The following is a 24,052-nucleotide window of genomic DNA, read 5'->3' as shown; positions in this document are numbered from 1 at the left end:
GCTAGATTTTATTATTCGTAACACGAAAAAAAAAGTAACATATGGGGAGGAATCAAAGAGAACATTATTATGAAAGCATCATTTTAGACAGAATTTGTAACACGTTTGTCATACTGCAGACACAGTTATAAATATTAATATAACATTCACGGGAAAAAAGGATCAGGACAACACTCGCAGCAGCTACTGAGAAACTTCAACACCACGCAAAACGTCACATGGCACAAGCAGAAATTATTTGCCTGTCGTTCTTTACAGAGATGTGCTAGGAGAGGTTTCCAGAGGAAAGAAACGTTCAGTGCCAGCAAAGGCAAGAGGTGCTGAGGGGCAGGAGCGAGCTCTTTGCTTGAGCTGGCCACAAGGCTTTTCCAAAGGAACCTGTTTTCAGTGAAAGATATTGTTTCATACAACTGGGAATCTTTTGGAGTTGTGTTGGATTTCTTGGAGAGGCTCCCATTTTTACCTTAGCACTCATTTATAAACATTTCCCTGTGAAAATTAATTCTCCATGTAAGACCTCAATGGAGAGCTTGACCGTATCAGAGCCTGCACAAGCGTATGCACGGAGGACCAACAAGATGGGACCTTTCACTGGAAACTGAATAGCTTTCCCTTTTATCTTTTTTCACCCCGATTTATTCTTCACACTGTATAGTGTGCCCTTCACTTCCGTGGCTTTGGGCAAGTCATCCATAACCTTTTGTTCCGCATGCATTCTCTGTTATAATGTTATGAGAATTAATTAAGAAAAAAAAAAATATTAGGCCTGGGATCACCTCAGAACTGATTAAAGTGTAGCAAAGAAACTTTGCATTTTTTGTAGATAGATTACATAGCTAATAAGCTTAATTAGTGGTGCCTACACAGTTATGGATTACAAGACCTACAACTTGTATTTAGAAAAATATGTGCTGTGCAGGGTCTGCCTAGTAAGTTGGTGCAGCACACTCAGGATTTCTGCTGATGAAGGAATAGATGCATCTGTAGTAGATTTAAAATCACCCTTTCGAAAAAGAAAAAAGAAAGTGGAAACATTTTTCATTGTTTTACATTATCATTGGTTACATAGGCATCTCCTTTTAGATTCAAGAACTGCTAGCTCCTGCAGTTGCAGTCAAATTTCTATTTACAAAACTAGAACCAATTCTAATGCTACATTCCCAAAAAATGTTTCTCTGCTCTAGCTGGTCCTCACTCACTTGCAACTTGCCCCTGTGCGTGCTCCTCACCAGCCAGGGTCCTTTGCAACAGTTCTCACACATTTATTAAAATTTTACTGTATCACAGCCCATCAGCTTCAGAGTAATATAAGGGAGTGAGTAAGGCACTTTCAGAGCTATGTAAGCCCATCTTTCAGAGCTATGTAATTCATCAGATTGTTTAGTGTTACACAGAGTTGAAAAATCCATCCTCATGATACCTAAGATGAAAATGAGGCCACTGTTTTGTTTGTTTTTGTTTACTGGAGGGTTTGTTGCATTTTTTTAATATATTATTTCAATTCTATCTAACAAAGCGAATTGTGAGGCTCACAAAACTTGGTCTTTAAAGGTCTACAAAGACACAAACATGTTATTAAATTAAAAAAAAATAAAAAATCTTTCTTTGACAAACTTGCTTCACAGAGCAAGACAGACTGACAAACTAAAGCAAGTCCAGTGAGAACACCAAGATGACCACAGGGCCACAGCACACTGCATGAAAGGAGATGTCAAGGAAAGGCTTGAGAAGCCAAACAGGAAAAATCACATTTTCGTCCTCAGCTATCTCATGTGAGGATAGAGAGAAGATGGACAGACTTCTTAGGGATGCACAACGAAAACACAAAAGGCAACAGACAAGCTCCACCTGGGAAATCACAATTATATATTAGAAAAAAACAGCAATAGCAGTAAACATAACAATAGGGCCCAGAGAGGTGATGAATCGCCGTCTTTGAACAAGGCCCCTAGCCTTGATTTAAGCTGACCCTGCTGTGAGCAGGGGAGTTAGTCTAAGGAACCTCTCCAGAGGTCCCTTCCAGCCTACTCTGTGATGAAATACAAAACTCTGCTGTAAAGAGCCATGGGAGGTAAGGTATTTTTAATTATAATAACCAAAATATATACACAAGAATGTGTATTTTACATATACTATGAAAAAAATACTGCATTTCAAAATGCATTTACTGCAATAACAGAAGCAAGTAGTCAGTAGTAAGGTTAAGTCATTAATATTATGAAAAGCCACAATTTGCACGTAAGTTGAAGCTAGAAGAAAGCTACAGAAGCTCAGTATTCAGAGACACAAATTCAAAGGATTTCACGCTACCCAACTCATCTCAACTTCATTACATGACAAATAAGCCTGGACTGATGCTCTCGACCTAGATTGTTATCTAGCACCTGCAAGCTTCAGATTCCTGTATTTACATTTACTATTTTGAGATATTAAACTCCGCAAGGTCAAGGTAAGTATTTTATTTCTCACAGCTGCAGCCTAGTTTCACTAAAATTACATTAATTACTAGACCAAAATGTTATTTTAAATTGTTCATTTCAGGAAGTGTGAACACTGAACTAGCTGTAACAAACTTCTAACATTTTCAAAATCAAAGATTAATTTCTACTTTAAAAATAATAAAACTCATAACAGAGGCTTAAAAAGGTCTTTATAAAATCTCCATAACACTTACAATAGTAAGAAAATGATTCTGGTTGCTAGTTTTCAGTAAATAGGAACAGCTTTGTGTCATCTGTGTTAAAGATAGTTATAACTACAGTTCACATTTCATTATTAAAAGGTGGACCAACAAACGTGTCAAGAAAAGCAGACTATTGCTGTTTCTCAACTAGTCCTTTTTAATAAGGACATGCTGCCTTGATAGACAAAGCACGTTTGACAGCCAGCTGAGATAGAAGGAAGGAGAGAAGTAATGATTTGCATGCCAAAGAACCTCTTCAATGATCACTTTATATTTGGCAACTGTACAATTAAACTGATAAGATCAAAATCGTGTCATTTCATCCGTCTCTCCAATGACGGTGCTGATCTTTTCAGAAGTTTGCTTGAAGTGACACAGGAAGGCAGAATCCGAGCGACTTCTGGAGTCCAGGAAAAGAGTCTGGTGCTTATCCTGTCACTTCTGACTATGAAAATACTAGACATTCTTCGAAATGTTTTTCAGCAGATCTGTCAGACCAACAGGTATGGCTGTGTAGAGAAAATAGAACATGTACATAAGAGGAATGTGAAAATACCAAATTTTGAATTTCTGTAGTCGTACTAATAAAATAAAATATGCCAACATTCAATTTCAAGAGAAGTTTAAAAGATCAAAAAAAAATCCATCATCCTTTTTAATCAGTTTTTAAACACAAAAATTTCCTGAAGTCTACTTTTTGTGTACGCAAACAGGCAATTAAAGTTATAAAGAGAAAGAGCTTACAGCTGCTCATAGGATATCATTCACTGTTCATTTCAATAAGCTACCAGATTCTTTAACTTATGGTTCTAAGTTATCCTGCTGTATTCAGAGATAAAAGTACTTAGGTTTATACTTCAAAGCTTTAATATGCTGCTGTATTCCACCCCACCTCACCCCACAAACAGGTAAAATACCTCTAGCACTATTTTATCAGTGAGTAGAAGCAAATAAATACTGGTGGCTACTCACCAAATGCCAGTGCAACTGCTTCTTCTCATACATAATTTTAGCTGAGATAGAAAACACTACTGACTTGACTTAATTAAGAGTCAAGAGATACCAACCGATTTCAAGAAAAAAAAAAAAAACATCTCAGGACAGAAGACTACACAAACATACTGTGAGACAGATGCTGTACATGAGATCTGGTCCCCTACCTCCTCTTTTTGCTTACAAAATTCATCCTTCAAGTGAAGGAGGCCAACTCTCACCTGATTGCACAAGTTGCAATTTTCCTGATTGCAATTTTCCTTTTTTCCTACTGCAGAATACTTACACAGGAATATTTTATACAATGGATGCGGAGCCGTTCCTCCTTATGTAAAAAAGGCTCACAAGGTCTTTTGTGAGACGCCTCACAAAAAGGCGTCTTGTAGCGCACAGCCTTCCCAAGATACTACTTTTCATTACATGCATCCCAGGGGGCCCTAGATGCCCTCCCATTTAAACGTCTGGGATCTGATTGTACAGCATTTGAGGCTAGCATTCAACCAAGGGCTAAGAAAAGTTCTGAGTGATTCCTAATGGTATTACAGCTGCACAGACATCCTTGACTGTGCTTTGTCGTGTGACATCCTGCTAAACTGTGGAGTTCTTGAAAATACAATTATCCCAGTGTCTGCTGAAGCTAAGCAACAAATCCACTTCTGGTTTTGTAGTGATGAATTACTACGTCCCATGCCCCCCAATTGAGATAGAACATTATTTCTGTATCAGCGAGTTCCATATAATTTCACCCTAAGCTGTCATAAAGAAACAAAAGCAAAGAAAAATTGCACAGCTATGACTTGAGATTCTGCAAAAGCCATTGTGATAACTGATGCACTATTGTCAAAAGTGTGCTGCTGGTGTCTTCTTCCTACTATTTAGACACACTAAATAAAAATAATGCACTTGATCAGCTACAACACTTCATTAAAAAAAAAGATGCCATCACCTGACTATCAGAAGCATTCTGAAGACTAGAAGACTACTAACACGACATAGTAAAGTTATATAGATTATTCCTCTGAAAAGTATTTCTCTTCATGTCAGGTATTTATGTACCTTGACACCATCAATTCTTCTGAAAAATGGAGAAATACATCAGAAACTATCTTGTTATACAATTCCAAAAAGGCATCACATTCTCTACCACATCCAGTGATGCAAAGTGGTACAGCACAGATCCTTAGCTAGGAAACATGCAGCTTAAAATAAAACTACCTGCAAGTATATTTCACATTTAAGACGCTCAATTATACGGTGCATTTAATTTTATTTCAAAGTGAACCAAATTCCATGCTACCACATTTCATTTGTTCTGCTGAAATTCTTAGCTATATAAGCATAAAAGGATATCAGTAAAGGTCTCATTCATTAGTTTATCAATATCAATTTTAACAGCTTCTTAGGTGAGAAGTGACTTTTTCCCTGGCATACATGTGAGCAGTTGGTCAACCAATATTACAATTGCATATTGCAGCACTGGAACACTCTTAGTGCTCTTCAATCTACTGCACTATAAGTGAAATTTTATCATATCCACTATCACCAAGGTTTCCTATACTCAAACATTTGCTGAACAACTAGACTAAGGAAGAAACAGATCACATTTTAGAGTTGTACTGGCAACTATCACATCATACCAAGAACTGTATCAAATACCTTTTGGCAACGGAAGGGAAGGGAGTACTCTAAGACTTCCCCTGCATTTAAAAATATCTATTTTTTTTTCCAAATCAAAATCACACACTTTGCAGTTAACTGCTTCATAATTTAAACTTCAGAGGAAAAGGGGAAAGTAAACAGATCTTAGCTGCCGTTGACTTTGATGTAAGAATTTAAGTCATATTAGAACAAACTTACAAATTCACATACCCGTACATCAATGTTGTGGCTGCTCAGGATTGATATTCATAGTCCTGTATATTTCTTTGAGGAACAGCAAGGCAGTGTCTTCAGATGCCCTATGGAGTATTAAAAAAAAAAAAAAAAAAAAAAAAAAGGTTAATTTGGTACAGCCCATATTCTAAGTCTTGTAAAGCATACTTCTTCCCACCCCAGCTCCCCAGCTCTCTAAACTGTCTGAATTAACTATCACCCTTGTCCCTCTCTTTTGGGACATGGCCTTAGCTCTACCAACTCCCTTTCTGAACCACAATTCTTCCTCTGTTTTATATCATCTCTCCTGTTATCCCTAGTCTACATGTTTACCTTTTACCAAAACATATTCCCCCACCTTATCCTCCCTAACACTTATTAGGCTGGAACTTGAAATTCCCCTCTCACTTGTCTCCACTCACTTGTCTCAAATATCATATCACTGTTTGTCTGCCATGGGCTCCTGAATATATTCCATCAGCTTGTCAAAACTTCCCTATTTTTCTTACTCCACTGCATCTATCACTCCAGTGTCAAAATGCAGCTTTCTATCAGCAAAATTCTACTATTTCTCTCCTAACTGGCTGACACCTTCTTGTAAATAAGATATATTAAATAAACATAACCAAGGCTGTAGTAAATATCCACAGTCATCTTCTCCTCCCTAGTACCATTAAAAAAAAAAAAAAAAAAGGAATTTCTCAAATTATTTAAAGATTAGTGTAATTCAAGTGCCGTGTTTCCAAGTTGTTTTACCTCTGTTAAAACTTCCCCATTTAAGAAAGAATGTGCCAAAGCTGCAGGAGTTGTTAGATAATAACAACATTATCATCAAATAATAAAAATATCAAATAATAAATTTTGGCATCAAAAATGGCAGAGGGGCTTAGAACCAGATGATCTTCAGGGTCCCTTCCAACCCAAACCATTCTATGATTCTATGAATAACATCTCATTGCTTTTAAAAGAAATTATGTAGGGAGACAGCAAAGAAAATTTAGATCGTTATAACTGCGATCCTCCAAATGTGAAGAACATCATTCACAGAGAAAAAAACTACAGAATTCAACATGCAAGCTAGGGGTCTACACACATTTTCCATAGTTGAATCTGGATATGGCAGCCACATTTCTTGATTGTCTCTGCTATTAAACAACCATAAAAACAAGCGAGCATGAAACAAGCATGAAAACGAGTGAACAAATCATCATCACCCTCCTCAAAACAAATTAAAAAAAATCACAAATTTGGGTCATGAGTTAAAGGGGAAAACAGAAGAAAATGGGGAGCCAGTTTTTAAAACCTGGAATTGATTGTCTGCCACCTGGTGGAATAAAGCTCCAATTCCTTCAACTCCACCTGTGAGACAGCACTGCCACCACTGGGTCACCGACTGCTCAGGGAGCTCTGCACAGTGCTCAACAGCACTGCAGCCTTGATACTGACCTTAATAAACCCCTGCAGGTAATGCCTTCAAATTCTGTATTTTATCCTCTGAAATAATGACTACCTCTAAAAATTATTAGCTATTGGAAATAAATACCTTAAAGTAATAATAATAAACAAAAATTAAGAGCACCACTTGTACAGCACCTGCTCAACTCAGAAAGACTGAAAGATAGAAGTGTTTTGTTTACTTAAAGACAAAAAAAAAGTCAGTCCCCCTTTACCAGTATCATTTTGCATAGGTCAGCAACTGATATCCAAGCTTATTACATATAAAGGTGCGTTGTCACATTGCCAAATACTGTTTGCATACCCTTTGTTCTACCATTCCCCATCTTGTGTATGTTCATGCGTGCTTAATTTTATGGCAGTAATAGAATACTTAAGACAACATACCAATTAAAAAAAAAAAAAAAAAAAAGACAACTGACTGCCCAATGGCAAGCACAGCAGGTCAATAGTAACTGCTATTCCTATAAAAGGAATTACAACTTTCTCCATTTGAAATTTATTCACTTAAAAATAAGTAAACCCAAATCCAGATAAGGCAATGATGTATTGAAGATCTGACTACATGACACCAGAATCTGCTTCTTATTCCGTAAGTTGTTCTGTATATGAGTGAGTACTGTATCCAAGTGGCAAATGATAACCATCCAAATTTGCAGGAAGATCCACCATGCCTTTTTCTTCCTTTCTTTTGTTAATCTCTGATAGCAGAGCATCAATTACACTTCAACATGAAGAGGTAAAGTTTTGTAAAGCATTGTAGCCTAATACAATTCCTTCACAAATAGTTTTCTTTGGAAAGCTAGAGTTCATAGAATCTAGAGTTCATAGAAGCTATATATTTTGAAGTTTAAAGTTCAACAGACCTGTATGCAAATGTCTTGATTGCAAACAGAACTATAGATTTTTTTTTTTTTTTTTTATCTTGTGCTAACACACGATTTTATTTGAAATGAAACTAGCTAATCTAGTGACATCTAGGTGGGACGTCTTGACACCAACGTTCTTGGACAGCCAGTTTGCCTTCTTACTTGAATGTCTCAATCATATAATGAGGACCTCATGTCCAACTGGACAGCCATCTTTTCAAACATTTCAAATACTAGAAAGACGCGGAAAAGTCAGCTCTCCTAAATCACGTGCATACACTGACACCTGGAACAAGTCTGAAAATGTATCTGGTATAAAAACACAGCTATTTTTGTCAAAATGTCCTCAAAGCATTAGGGCATAATTTCTGACATTTAAACACAAACAATTACATCAGAAAAGTAGTATTTATAGCATCACACATTTCCTCTTACCAGTAGCACAAATGACTCTGTAAAGCAAAAAGGTATTCATTGAAGCTTTCTATTGGTTTTTCTTGCAGAACATAGTCAATGCGACGTCCTCCATTCAGCATTCCAACCTTCACTGAAAAATCCTCATCTTTTGGAGGTTCTGGACTTTCAGTGATCTTTTCAGCTACAATTACAGATTTTAAGATTTCAAATATTTTCAACCACAGCCTGCTTCGTTATAATCATGAAATATCACTCCTTTTCCCTATTATAGTTTCCAAGTGCTTGCAATAGGACAAATTTAACTGACTAGCACATCACTCCATAATTCGGAAATCTACTGGAACAATAAGCTTATTTCTTTCGTGGCAGTTTAAGCATTTGTTTGAAGAAAACCCACATAAAGGAACCACATAAAGGAATAGCTAAACCATTTAAAAAATAAACCTCACTATTTGTACACAGACTGATCCAGTCACTCCACAAACAAGTATTTTGAAATTTTATATAAATATATATATTTACAACCCACTAGCACAGAGTCAATCACTATCCTCAACTTCAACCAGAAGGTTTTCCTTTGTAAGTACAGACAAAGCCAGCATTATTAAACATTGACAGATAATTCACAACCAGGAAGCCTGCTTTTCTTATAACCAGGGCCAGCATTTATATCTGACCCATGCAGATTTTCCTCAATGCCATTTTTTCCTCTTGTTAGAGAATGTACTTAATGCTTCTCAACTCATCCCACAACTCAGCAGAAGATTACTAAAGAGAATAAATCCCAGAAACAAATATTTATTTGTATTAAATTGCCCTGGTAGGAAAGAAAACAATTAATCTGGAAAACTGCCACATCAAAACTTTTCTACTGGAAAGTTGAAAGGTTAAACAAACTGAAGCTCTTCAATAAAAGCTGGCAATATTTCCTTTTTTAAAAAGGAAAAGGGAAAAGGATCTTACATTTAATATTAATACTCCAAAAACACATAGGCTTCCTTAATGGAGTCAGGAAAATCAGTATCAAACAAGAGCTAGGATATTCAAGTTTCTACTAATTTGAGAACAATAAATTATAAAACCAGAGATGTGCCCACATACCTTCTACCACCTGCTTTTCTTCTTCCTCTTTAATTTGGTTAGCTACTTTCTCCAGTTCTGCTTGTAGCTGAGTCGAAGATGTATGAGCACGTGCAAATTCATTAAGGGTCTGCCAGGCACTCTTCAAAGAACTGATAAAACCCTGTTTCAGATCAGATCCCATACGAGAGAGAGAGTCTTTCAACTCTGAAAAGAACACCACAGTAGAAGGATTTAATGTCTTAAACTAAAACCAGAATGATTAAACTCCATTCTACAAACTTCCCAATTATTAGGAGAAACATGCGTGCTGCATTGAGAACATGAGTTTCTTGCATCTCTACTCCATTGAAAAAGATTAGATGAAATATAATTAATGCATAATTAATTTCTCACTGTATGGGTCACTGAGTTAACACCGTCACAGGCAACAGTCCAAAGGCAGGTTCCGAAGGGTCCATAACACTACCTACCCCAGCCAATCCCTCAACACAACCACCCACAATCCCTGCTGACATCCTACACTGAAGTACAGAGGGACCAGTCCCAAGCTCCAGCAGAGTAGAACAGAAGTGATGCCAATGACTCTTGCTGTAGTTGTGAATTTTGAGAAACACTCCCAGCCAACTCTAGCCTGTAATTCTGTTACAGCTCAGTAAACGTGTCAGCAGCAGCTTAGGTGCCATTCAGTACTGGTGGCACTCACAATTGCTCTGAACTTCTGCAGCAGTGACAGTCAAATAAACAGCAAAATTGACTCTCCTTATGTAAGTATGCAAAATTTAAATCACCTTGATCTGATGCATACTCACAAGCAACAAAAACCCAATCTCTGCCCACCAAGCTATGGAACTGCCTTTTTCATCAACATTTCCAATACTGAAATGACTTGGAACAAGGTAAAAACCATAGTAAATTTAGTTTCTGATTCTCATTTTCTCAGAAATTAAGGGGAACAGAACAAGTGATCATGGAGACACGTATCGAGGAACACCCACCAGTCTCTTGAAATTTTGCAATATTCTAATGCATCAAATGAGTAAGTTAGCAGTGAGAGTCATATTAAGTTTTCTTTTTACCTAGATGAAGCCTTTTTCTGCCTTTATGATGTGGAATAAGTACTGGTTTTAAATCCAAGTCTTCAATGATCATTGGTTCTAACCTGTAAGCTACTGGATCCAGCTGTTAGGAAACAGATTGACAGTTAGTTACCTTAGAATTTATTCTAACCAACTTATTCTACCACTGTTTAATTCCTAAACAGGACAGGACAGAAGAGGACAAATGTAATGCTTTACAGATTTATTTTTTTTTAAACATATCCCAGAATCAATCTAGAAATTAAGAAAAGTCCTGTAAATGGCTCAAACACAAACACTTTCAATCTCTTCTTGAAGATTTTGTAAGTTAATGAAAAAAATGTTGTTTAAACTCCAAAATGAACAGGACAAATATCATCAGGATATCTACAGGTATGGAACTTATAAGCCAACACTATTTCACTTTTGCTGTAAAGATCACAAATATCTGGAATGTATGTTCCAGATAAGTCTTTTGAGAAATGTATGTGGGGGAAAGGAGGTATAATGCTGAGAAGTTTTAACTTAGTATTCTATATTGTTGTCTGCATCAGCTAAAGTCAAATCTCTTACTCACTGGATGATAAATATTGAAGAAACCCTTGCAGGTCGGAAGCCTGTAGTTTTCATCAATCTTTTCCAGTCCTCGCACAGTAAGGAACACGCCAATAGGAGAACCAAGAGCAAAGAAAATATCCGGTTCAAAGTCCAACGCATTGTAAACTACCGAAACCTACCAGACAGGAGTTAGACAAATAATTTCTCAGCACTGCCAGCTAGTTAATATCATGCTTAGCTAAGAAGGAAAAACAAGACGTGTATTAAATCAACCACATGCTCACAGTACCTCCAGGAGGTTTCAGCTGCACTGCTGCACCCCCATACTAGTACATTAGTACACTATAGTATTACAATGCTTTTCTTTAAAACCTCTAACTACAAAATATATAGTTATAAAAACATTAAAAATATTTTTTTAAAAAAGTTTATTTGAAAAGGAAGCATTCGAGGCTTGATATCTGAGTTAACTTCGAGGTAAAACAAATATAACATCATATATAGACCGATTTAGGCCACTATGTTAAATATACAGCCACAGAGCCCTTCAGTGTCATGGCATTCACAGACTTTTGATTTTGGAACAGAATTCTTCTTATAGCTCATTTGTTGCTGAAAGTTTTTTTAAAAAAATAATAATTGTACTGACATTCTTGTTGTAGTTTTGTTTTTCAGTAATCTAACCCATGGTCCCAGCTCTCCCTCCCACCAGAGGGTAAGGTTCTACATAAACATCCCTTGATCATTGCACAAGAGTTAAGTAGCACAAAGTCATCAACGTGTTTAATAAATAAGAAGAATATATGATAAATAAGATTGTTTCAGATTAATCATTTCAATTTATGTAGTCTCACCTGGCCAGTTCCAACTTCAAAATACTCATAGTCAATGTTCACAGAAGAAACAGATGCACCAAATGGGAGCCTCCTCTTTGAGTGCTGCTGACCCGACTCCGAAGGGGAAATAGAAGTAACTGTCTCTTTTGCCTTCTGGGAAGCTTCCTGAGTTTGGAGGGTGGCAGCCAGTACTGCTTTCTTTTCTGCTGCTGCTTTCTTTTGTTCCTTTTGAGACAGGTTTTACAGTCAGGAAAAAAAAAAAAAAAAAAAAAAACACTTTTTCCCCCACAGTTATCAAAAGCCTTCTAATATTTTCATGATGGAACTTATAAGCCAACACTATTTCACGCGTTAAAGAAGAGAAAAAGCATGTTAAAGAAGAGAAGCTACTCCACAGCGAGAAAGTCAGTTACCTTTGCTTAACAACTCCTTATTTCACTCCTGAAAAATATATTTACCTGCTTGGCTGCTCTGTCTTTTACAAAATTGGCTATTTTCTTCCTTGGTCCAAGAGGTATCCCCATTTCCTTCAGGTCATCAATTGTGCACATCAGCTTTTAAAAAAAAAAATTACATATATACACACATATACACACACACAAGGTATACTTTATAACTTTTCTAGTAATATATATTCCTCACTATCAAACAAATTTGTTATTTTATAAAGCTACAGAAATTACAAAAAAATAAAAACCCACAATACACAGTGACATAAAATAACTGAAAAACAAACAAACCCAAGTAACGTAACATTTAGTTTTCATGTCAGGCACTAGTTATCTTTCCTTTGCAGCTATTTTCATTCCTGATGGTACACTAAACAAAAAAGCAAACAAAAACACCAAACACCACTACATCTGCACCCTGTCAATCCCCAGAAGTCAACCGAACAGTACTGTACCAGAGACTCCATGTCAATTCGCTCCTTTTCAAATGTGCTTGCATAGTCTGATAAACTAAGCATTTCCAGAGTCTTCTGCAAAGTAGGAACATCATCATCTATGTCAGGCTCACAGAGGTCATCACCAGAAGTAGTAATTGAAGAGCCCAAGGAACTGGTATCTTCAGCCATCTTAAAGGGACAACACAGAAAGAGAGTCACATCACTGGACAGTGAAAAGCCAATATGCAGCAAACAAATGCAAATTTAATTACTTTATCTTAAAAAGGTTATTATAAAATAAGCTTTGTTAACTTACGCTCATTTTTAGTAGAGAAGGGTACAGATTTTCTACCATTAATAGACCACCAAAATATATATTTAAAAATTACTAAGAGAGGCAAAAGGTTTCTTGAGCTTTCCAACGCTCAAACATATTTATTTATTTTTAATGATCAAACAACTGGTTACTGCATCAGGCTTGACAACAGATAAAATTTCCTTCTTACAAGCCTCCCCTACTGTTCACATACTGCGAAGACCAAGTTACATGTCCATAAGGGTCAAAGCTGATGCTCATGACCAAATCCCGTGACTGCTCTACTTGGAACTTCAGAGAGATACAAACAGCTTGTATTGATACCTGACAACGTTTACAAAATGGCACGTTAGTGTTAACACGTCAAAATGCACTATCAGAACCTGCAACAGTATTCCAGCTAATAAAGCCTAACAACGTAAGAAAGGATCAGATCTATTTGACTTGAAAGACTAGCATGCAAGTTACCTGTTTATCATGAATAGCCACATCCTTCACAGTCCCATTAACACCAGAGAAAGCCCCAGTATTTACTGATGAAGCCAAGTCCTTCTGGTTAGACAATATGTCAAATAAGACCAAGGAACCTGGAAACCGGAATTAAAGTTCCTTTAAGAAAAATTACAGATTTTTCTGTCCCTAAGTACAAAGCAGGGTTTATATGCACCGGTAACAGCAATGCATAGACTGATCACAAGAGATCAATGCACTATCAATCCACGCACAGGAACATGACCATTCTCAGCAAAAAGCAAACAAAATCTGCTCATGTGTAATAGCTTTATGCAGTATAAACTACCTTTCCTTAACCATCCTAGATTACCAAACTGGAAGAAAAGTCCCAGCCCAAACCCTTATAAATAGCTTTACTTTACTAAGGAGGTTACCCATCTAACATGACACCAGATAACCCATCAATTTTTAAACACAAATTAGACATTAAGTCTTCATGAAGCAAACTAATGCAGGGACCAATATATGTGTATCCAGGAAGTATGAACTTCTCACAAAGCTTTATAAACATAGCTATTGAGTGGTGCTTAATTTTTAGTTAGCAGTATTCTGGAAGACAGTCACAGCTTAACAAAGGTTCCGTTTTCCTTACTGTAGGAATGCTGGTTTTATCCTAAAAGAGTTTTCTAAATAATTACCTAAGCTGTGTCCAGCCACAGAGACTCCCCCTTTGAAGTCTGGGTTGCGACTCATGAAAAGTGCGTACAAACGGTTCATTTCCATCCCTACTTTATCCACAATCGTCTGACAGTAGGTGGGGCTGTTGTAAAACAGGATGTCAAGGAGTGTCTCATTGGTGAAGTGGCGCAGCCGTCCAATGCTCGGCAAAGTGATTTTCTTAATGTTCCTGGTAGTAACACAGAAGCGTTAGAAGGATGAACACGTTTAAAGAAATGCAGGTAAGTACTTTGCTAGCTTTTGAAACAACAATTTCTAAAGCTGCAGTCTAAATACCACAGATATGTTCTTTACAGACATCTTTAAAAGCATATAGCTTTCTGGCCTGATTGCATATTCATACATCAGTGCACTCTGCTGATAGGATGTATTTGAGAAAGACATGGCTCCCTTTTTCTCCCCCACCCTCCAGGCTGAATGGATGCCTGAAATAATCTCTCTTTAAACGTTGCTGTCACAAGGAAGTTTTGGGAAAAGATTGGTAAGAGAAGTGGAAAAGAACTCAAAAATTAAAGAGGAAAGTAAGCATGAGATGGGAAGAGAGGCCTTAATGGGGTAAAAGGCATGATGATTTGCAAGTTGGAATTCATATTAGTACTGAAGTAGAAATATTCCACGTCTTCCCAGCTTTCCCTATACTCCACATCAAAGTGTCAATTACAAAACAATTTGTGATTCTTTTTGTGACCCAGTCATACATTTATTCATCTAGCCTAATAAGTGTATTTACTTCTCTGAGACAATAAACAATGTACTCACCTGTCTACACCCGTTGCATCTCCATGCAGAGAGCTATGCCAGTGAACTGGGAGGAATTCCACCCTGCTCACTTTACGTTCCTCTAAAGATTTCTTGAAGTGAGTCTGTAACAACTTCAGAGAAACAGTCCTAAAATCATCAACTGTAGAGAAGCAAAGTCATGAAAATCCAGTGGTAGCAGCACTCAAGTAACACACAATTACAGGTATTCTCTCCCCCCCCCACAGTTTCAACAAACAATCAAAATACAAATGAAGGAAATGACAAAGCGGAAAGGCTTTTGCAAATATTACTTCTATACCTATAAGAAATATATTATTTTTTTTTGTCTTTTTAGTAAGCTTCTATTTAACATCACAAAAAACACATTTTTACTTCATGACCAGACATAGCCATCTTAATTCATTCAACCATCCTGGAGTATATTAAAAAAAAAAAAAAAAAAAAAAAGAAACACCACTTGCAAGTCTAACACTGAAGAACTCATAGCAACAATTAAAGCTGTAAGTCTGACTAAACAAATTCCACTGTTGGAAAATAACTGGGAAAAAAAACTACCAGAAATTGAACTTAACAGTAAAAAACTTGTCATATTTATATTTTTGAAGACATGTTTATATGCGTAAGAGATCTACTTTTCAACAGTTAAGAAAAAAATTGCCAATTAAACAAGGAAGAAAACTTACCACATTCAACAATGCTTCTAAATCTCAAGTCACATACAGGACCTATGCCATGAACCATAAATACTAGATGATCAATTTGGGCCATTTCTCCTGGAGAAAGAGGAAAGGAAAAATTCAGAATGCCAACATTTACTGCAGCAGTGAAGCTTAGAATCAAGCTACTTTACTTGCTCCATAACACCTATTGCACAGCATAGGGTCAGGAAACCATGCAGCCCACAAGACTGCTTTGATCAAAAAACACCACCAAATAACCTCACGCAAGCAGCTCAGATGAAGGAGCAACCTTAACTTCTAGGCTCCAGGCACAAACAGTGCATTGCTGCTCCACCCACTCCCGTCCAGCTTTTGAACTGAACTGACAGCTGAAGCTGCTGACCCCCCACACACTAAGCACATACCATCAGGAATGTCATCGTGGTCATCATCAATTCCACGTTTTACTACCCTTGGTCTCGCCTGACCATCTTGAGAGGTGCCCCATTCATCTGGCGTGGCAGAAGGCTGGAACTGAACTATGACCTGAAAAAGAACACATTTTCCAATTATAAATACAAAAAACATATATGATTTGGGTTGGTAGTCTAAAAGCATTGTGTGGTTTAACATGCTTTCTGTTTGATTGCTTAGTTTGCATATGAAGCTCAAATGATTTCTTCAGTTAGCACACATGAAAAAAAGTCTTACAAAACCCTATGGACTATTCCATACAGCTTCTTCTAAACTAGACTCCAAAATTACACAGATAATTTTCATTATTTTGAAAAGCAACCACATGACTTAAAGTAACCACTACCTGAAGATGCTGGCCTGCTCAGTGATTCTGAACAATTTTAATTCCTCAGGCAAGCAGCATTCAATCTTCTCTTTCCTGGACTCCAGTGCCCACTTCTCCTTAGCAGATGACTATTTTTTTGTGAAGACGCTGACCACTATTTACAATTATTCTATCTCAAGGTGAAAAAGTGAGCAGTGCTTTTCAGGGAAGGAAAACACTTGAAATAACCTGGGAGCACTAGAAAATGATGAATTCAGTAGCATGACTGTTCATAAGACTTACGCTGATCCTGTACAGTCTGACACTATGTGGTTTAAATGCTTCTTCTCCAGGACTATTACTGGACGAAATTTCTAAACCTACATTAACACGTGGATAATGTAGGAGCAACCCTGATTTTTTTTATTATTTGCAGTTTCATTTATTAATGTATCTGTGATAAGGCAACAGTTAACAACACTAGTAAATAAGGCTGAAGTCCACAGTTTAATCACAAGAGACTATCAGCAGAGCATTTATAGTATTAAAAAAAAAAAAAAAAAGCTTTAAAGTTATTCTGGAATCACAGAATATACCGAGTTGGAAGGGACCCACAAGGACCATCAAGTCTAACTCCTATTCTACTTTCTCATGGCCTAAAAATAGCTGCAGTGGAAGACTTCTCATGCCTTAGATATGCAAACTAATTTCCTTACAGTTAGATTAATGCCCTTCTCCACATGAAAACTCTTTGTTTTAATTACTTTCCATTTGGTACGGACTGTTTGAGGTTAAAGTAATTTAAATTGCCTCCTGTTTGTTGCCAGTTATGCTTAGTAAGTATTTCAACTAATCTACACCCTTTTTCTTTCTAGATTTCAGTAAGCACTTTATTTTAATCATGTGACAGAAAAACGAAGCAAGCAGGAGTTCAGTTTCTATAAGCATTATCATCTTTAATACACACATAATCTAAACCAATAAATAAGTAAATTTCAAGCAAGACTAACACCGCATTCACTTTATGCTCTCATCCATGTGTGCATTCACCCCTCATGAATCCTGTGAGAACCAATTGCCAGAACCTATTACCTTGGGATTGTGCATAACAATTGTCTCCCCATTTGGAAATTCAAGTCGACGGTGCCATTGATTTGTAGTTACAGCCCTTTTATATTCTGCCTGCAACAGAAAACAAGTGACATGAAATCAGCATGCCTTCTCAGACAGATTATTTTTTGGCCCTGTGTATTATCTGTAACGTTAAGGTCATAATTTACGTCGGCTTATTTATTCAAAAGTGTCACAGGTGAAGCACTACACAAGTTGATTTTAGGCAAGAGCACTGCAAGACCTGCGCATGAGAAATGCATTTTTTTAGCCACTCCACTTTCTGAAATTTGCTTACTTATGTTCCAGAAAGCACATTTGGGAAATCATTGTAATGAAACAAAAGGAGGTAATTCTAAGGTCACAAACTCAAAAAGTACTTCCAAGTTCTTCTTGAAGTTTATGTAAAAGTCATACTAACCTCTAGCTTATCACTAAAATCCTCAGTGTAAGGAATAAAGCGGCTGTCCTTGTCTCCCTTGTAAAACCACATGCACCGTCTCACTTCAGAAGGCTCTTCGTCCCAGTAGACAGCTTTCCTCATTCTGTCATACAGATACACGTCATAGCGTCCCCCGTCAGTGCTCAGGACCACGCTCTCAGGATCAGGCTGGACTGTGACACACAAGCCATGCTCAGTTACAATCCTAACATACGCACTCTTTTTAATCTTCCTCGATAATAAGCCATTAAGACAGATATTTATATTGTGGAGGAGAAGTTTCAGAATCTCAGACAATCAATGTGTAGCTACTAAAATGCTTCTACGTGCTCTGTATGTTCACAGATGCACACACACGAATACACACAAGCTTTAAACAACTCCCAAATCATAATATTTACTCCAGTGTTGGCAGAGTTTAACAAAAGAGGAATGAGAAAATGATAAGTAGTACATGATAAAATGCAATATCCATTAGGGATGTACATCTTCACACTGACAGCATCGAGCAACAGATAATTTGCCACAATTTATTCACACTAAGTGTCATAAAATACATCTTTGAGATATATACTAACATTACTCCTTACTGCCACGTCATTCTTTCATATCCAAGTGACGTTATTATCTTCCATCTGGTTTCTTTCGCTCACCTCTGAGGACACAATTAAAATGTTCCTAACTTACCAGAATTATAGACTTCCTCTAGTTTTGCAGAATCCAGAATGCTGAATGGCATCCATACTTGCTTGTCCTCCACCTCCTTGCAGTAGAACCAGTGCGGCTGAACTGGCTCATATTGGTTCTGCAGAAGAACAGGAGGTGCCGGGACCAGTGGACCTGAAGGCCTGGGAGCTGGGAGCTGCGACTGAGGCTGTGGAAACTGAAAATACATTGTTAGCCCCTCAACCTTACACGGGTGCTTTTTTACGTAACTGATTTATCTTTTGATAGGCATTCTGAGCCTTTATTTCTAACCTATTTTGCAAGAACTTTATCTTTTAATCAAAAAATGTTACAGACAAGTTGTCCACTCCGTTACGTTGTTGAAAACTGAGATGTTACCAATTAACGGATGTGAATTTTCTTCCCACACATACTGTTGAAAGCTGCTACAGTCTAGCACCCTGCTTACTTAAAGACAGTAATACGTAAAATATTCTCTTATGATTTCAAAACTCAGGCTGACCTTACTTCTGACAGCCACCAGATCTGACAATGAAAACATATTACGTTTCAACGATTAATGAGAACGTTTTATTTAACGTTTTTGCATAAAGAATAATCAATTTTAACAAGAACTACCCTCAGTAATTGCTCTCTTTCTGCAAAACGAACTGGAAATGCAGATTTTAAACTCCACTGTAGCCTCAGTGACCCAAATAACTGATTTTGAAAGGACCATAGTTCATGCAGTGCTGATGGCATACAAATTGTACAAACATCTCAGTACAATTAACAGCTACTGATGTCAGCAGTAAAAGCTGCTTTGGTCAATACATTCAAATAAACAAACATAATGAACAATACATAAAATCAATAGAAAGAAGTCCTGAAATTCTTTTAAACTCCATGTTGTTCAGGTTTTGCTGCCTTTGCTTTGTTTACTGCCACTATATAATCTTTCTGTTCCTTACTTGCAACAGCAGCCAGAAAGTTCAGGCAAAATAAAAATGATTTTTGTCAGCTTGTTTTATGGAGAGCTTGTCAGCTCTACCACATTCACATTACTCTAATAATGATATTATGAAGGTAATAAAGGATGAAGATTAATGCTTTACGTCACACTCAATCCTTGACTGGTGTGTGCCAAAGAGCTTGCTGATAAATTATGTGAATTAGACCATAACTACAAAAAGCACTGCCTTCACCAGCAAAATTAGCTTGAAAAGGTATTTTCCACTGATGTTTTGTGAGAACTTAGTGATCTGATTTACATCAGAAGCACAAACAATGAACTAGCACAGATAAAACAGCAGCAAAGTGCGGTAACAGACTGGAACAAGCAACAGAACTTCATAACCAGGCTCTGTTCCTGAAGTCAGAGGCTCACATACCTACAGCATCAAGGTACGTTCAATTCAAGGATTGGGATGTTTTCCTAAAGCAATAGTTCCAGGCTAGTTCCAGTTAAAAGATTTTGCTATAGGAAATAATTCAAGACTTTTCTGGTCTTTTTTTTTTTTCCCTGTGTTTTTGTTGTTGTGTTTTTTTTTTTCCTTTTGGGGGAGTGGGGTGGGTTTGAGGAATCTTTAAGGTACAATTCAGACAGGAAAGCATCTGAAATCATTACATTCTGGTACCACCGTGTCAGGAACAAGTCCCTTACCTGCGCCAATGCCCCTGGAGGCGTCTGGTACATCTGCACAGGTGGTACAGAGGACGGTGGGTGAGCAGCTTGGCCTGGCGGAGGACTCTGCTGCAGCTGTGGTGGAGTAAGATAGGGGTTCGCTCTGCTGCTCAGGGTGGTGTGGCGGTAAGGGTTAAAGCCCTGCGGAGACGCGCCGTGGGGGAGAGCAGAGACATTTGGTGGGGGACAGCTCTGCTGAGGAGTCTGGTAAGCTGCCATTCCCCCCTGTGAAGTCGGCGGTGTGCCGTACGAGGCCTGGGACTTGGGAACGTGCGGTGAGAAGGCGTTTTGCCCATCCTGTGGCCCAGACCCCAGTGGAAGGGAAGTTGGAGGCCTGGAGAAGGCCGGTGCTCCAGCAGGCGGTGCGACTGTTGTTAGGGGCGGCTGTCCAATGCTTCCAAAGGGATCGCTGCTGCTAGGTACTTGAGAGAAATAGTTGAAAGTCTGTGGTGGATTTGGGCTCGCAGTGGTCTGACCCAAGAAGCTGTCCTCTTCACCAACGTCTGCAGAATCGTCTGCAAAAAACAAGAAAAAGGTCATGAAAGATGCCCTGAGAGGCTCAAACCAGTCAGCATACGTATGCAAAGTGTTCTGTAACGTTATCGGCTATTTCCAAAACTCTACTGGACCCCATAAAGCCAGAAAAACTACAGGTCTTAGATATCCTTGAAGATTAAATGTGCCATAACCTTGAAACAAAAGCTGTTAAGTCTTCAAAAACATTGAAAACAGACCACAACACTCATTCAGTGCATACATATAAAGCAACAAAAAGTAAGAGTTTGAAATAAGAGGCCAAACTATGACTCAAGTCAGGACCTTCGCAAGCCAGTTTAGCAAAGAACCCTGCTTCCAGGGCACTGAAATCCCTTTCAATCTCCCTTATAGCTATCAAATGCAAAAGCAGCTTTGGTTCATTTCCTCTTACCATGAAAACAGTGACTAAGCATAAGACTTCCAAGATCTAATTCAAAAGTAGGTCTTAAATCCCAAACAGACCATGCCTATTGGTTATGGTTCTTCATGGATTAAGGCCATTCTCACCCAACCCTTCAGCAAACCTCTCACAAGTTTTCCCACTTGATTTGCAAGGTGGCCAAACCTCATCACTCCAAGTCATTTGATGAGTGAGACTTATGCCAGTTCTGTCTAAAAGTCCTACTCTAGACCGGCACAAGAGGTAAATCTCTGGAGCAGAAAATTAACTCCCCATCCTGCATAATTGCAGGAGAGGGTTTAAAATCATGGAAGGCCGTGACAGCTCCTGGACGATGTTTTCTGCAGTGACCCAGCAGCACCTGGAAAGGGAAGGGGCTTGACATTCTCACAATAAACTGAGTTGGACCTGGGGCAGTGTGAGTGTTGCTGCCTGCCTGCTGAGGGAACAGCATCCTGCAAGCAACCAGTGCAGTTTACAGAAGTCCTAAGAGTGTTGTCACTGCTCTGGCAGGGGACAGGGAGGAATCCACAGAGCAGTCTCCCTGGGAAGCTGCAGATCTAGTTAATTAACCAGAGAAGCAGCAGCTGTCATGAATAAAATGGACTGTTGTAACCAACTTTTATTTAGCTGTCTTCTCAGATGGCATCAATTTCAGGCAAGCATCACCCATACCTATCAATTTCTCTTACTTCACCTGTGGTGTTTTACGCTGCTTTGAGGAACAAACCCCCAGATCTCTGTACATGAACCATCCTGTGCAGAACATTAAAGCCATTTAGAAGCAATGATCATCATAAATTCAGGTCTCTGGATCACTTCCCAGTTACAAGCAGAATAGCCATTTGTACTTAATAAAGGGTCTTATTTTCACGATTGGAAGTTTCTTCTTCCCTTCATATTTCATAAACACTGTGGAACAGAGAGAAGCAAACTGCATACCTCACTGCCAGTTCTCCGCTTTCCAAAATAACCAGTCGCGGAGCAGGCAATTTATCTCACTGCAATGTCAGATCACAACAAACACAGCAACGTGCTGAGGAGTTTTCAAGGCCTTTACCACATGCACATTCACAAACAACCTAAATTTCAACTATGCTTTGGAAATTTAGTTAAGCCGTCCATTTCCTAGAAAATGGGGTTGACAACAATTGTATATATACATGCACACACAGCTTTTAGACAGAGCACGTTACTTTCTACATTACTTTTTTTCTAATCTGCAAAATCTACATTGAAACATATACATAGACCGGCAGAAAAAGCACTTAATACAAATGAAAAAAAGAAATCCTGTGATTCTACAGATTTGTCATCTGGGGCAGTGTTCATCTCCTACACAGAACAGTCTCTCTTCAGCAGTGACTGTGTGACAGCCGCCTGTACACCCCCTCACAGATGGTACCAGGCTGCCACCCAACAATCACAGGCAGAAGTAGTCCATTTCCTCGCTGGCAGTGCTCCTCTCATCCCACACTAAGGATGTTGGCTACTTCGTATGCATTTGAACCAGAGAATGTCTTCTCTCCTCAAACTGCACAACCCAAAGCACTCTTTGAGATACAACAGATTAACACCCAGCTTCCAAACATCAGCTCTCAGTTGGATGGCAAACAATTCCCGAGACCAATCCCCATTACAATTTAGGATTAAACCCTAGGGCTTGTTCCTTCCTGTTCCAAACTGATGCAAGATGCAAACTGCTCTGCGCAGCCAGGTCCCTATGCCAGCTGGCTGGATGAAGGGGCAAGGCGAGGGACCACAGAAGCTAACAGGAAGGGGGCCTTTCCTGAAGAAACACAGGATGTGGCATAACCTCGGTAGACCTTTGGCACGGAAACTCACTCCAGCTGTAAGCCTGTGGACCTGCATCCAACCAAAACTTAAGTGAAATGAAGAGCACACAGCTAATCACACCGCATTACTGAAAGCTGATCAACAGATTTTCTCCCTAGCTCGTCTTCTAGAAGCTGCCACATGAGAGTTATCCGTGCAATGCTACCTTCCAGATTTGCTATTAGAAATTATGACAATAAACAACTTATATTTGCAAGAAAACATATATAAGCACTGAACAAACAGCATTAGTAAAGGCATCAGCCATGTACCTCAAATAAGCAGGAATAATATTCCAATGCTTTTACTCCCTCTCTCCCCCAGAAAACATAGATTTATGGAACATTTTGAGGCCACACTTGGCAAATATTTGTTAAGCCTAGAGAGACATATTCCGTTTATTTCCTGACACGTTAATACTTCCCCTACGTAAGATACGCCAGCGTTGAAACCGAGGCTTGGATCTTGGACTCGATACGCACCGATGCAATAAAATTTAAAATAATTAATGTCTAGAGGCCATCTACAGACCTCCATCAAGGAACAGAGGAGGAGGAAGAGGAGGAAGAAGAGGAAGAGGCGCAGGGCCCCCTCTCCCCCCCGGTGCCCCCACACCGCCCGCCGGCACCGAGCAGCCCCGTTCCCCCCTCACCCCCCCCCCTGCCTCCTACCCGCTGCCAGCAGAGCGGGGCCCGGCGGCACGGCCGGGGCCTGGCTGACGGGGATGAAGGGCACGGTGAAGTTGAACTCGGTGGCGGAGGAGGAGAAGAGGAGGTTGGTGCCGCTGCCACCTCCACCAGCCCCGGGCTTCGCCGCCGCCATGGCTGCGCCCCGGCCACGTCCCTGCCCCGCCACCGCCCGGCCCCTTCCGCACGCCCCGGCCCGCCCCTAAGATGGCGGCCGCGGGCTGGGCGAGGCGGGAGGAGGAGGAGGAGAAGGA

At 38.9% G+C, this 24,052-nt stretch overlaps 1 protein-coding gene across 3 annotated transcripts; it reads right to left on the bottom strand.

Moving 5' to 3' along the window:
* Positions 1–2,065: 2,065 nt before the first annotated feature.
* On the bottom strand, positions 2,066–24,007 carry SEC23IP (SEC23 interacting protein). Of its 3 annotated transcripts, none has more exons than XM_068689002.1 (19): positions 23,784–24,007; positions 20,319–20,854; positions 18,677–18,863; positions 17,969–18,162; positions 17,530–17,619; positions 16,082–16,202; positions 15,681–15,770; positions 14,995–15,136; positions 14,196–14,404; positions 13,513–13,631; positions 12,747–12,917; positions 12,301–12,396; positions 11,861–12,067; positions 11,026–11,181; positions 10,449–10,551; positions 9,391–9,576; positions 8,308–8,470; positions 5,534–5,634; positions 2,066–3,192 (listed from the first exon to the last, which is right to left on the bottom strand). In XM_068689002.1, the coding sequence occupies exons 1-18, from the start codon at positions 23,932–23,934 to the stop codon at positions 5,553–5,555; spliced, it is 3,003 nt and encodes a 1,000-aa protein (XP_068545103.1). In that variant the 5' UTR covers positions 23,935–24,007; the 3' UTR covers positions 2,066–3,192; positions 5,534–5,552. The 3 variants fall into 3 exon arrangements, with proteins under 3 accessions (XP_068545103.1, XP_068545101.1, XP_068545102.1); XM_068689000.1 differs by having other exon boundaries at positions 18,677–18,872; positions 23,784–24,006; XM_068689001.1 differs by having other exon boundaries at positions 5,546–5,634; positions 18,677–18,872; positions 23,784–24,006.
* Between the last annotated feature and the right edge of the window lie 45 nt (positions 24,008–24,052).

The sequence above is a fragment of the Anas acuta genome, chromosome 7 (assembly GCF_963932015.1).
Source record: "Anas acuta chromosome 7, bAnaAcu1.1, whole genome shotgun sequence".
Lineage (NCBI taxonomy): Eukaryota > Metazoa > Chordata > Aves > Anseriformes > Anatidae > Anas > Anas acuta.
This window is presented reverse-complemented; position numbering and strand designations above follow the sequence as displayed.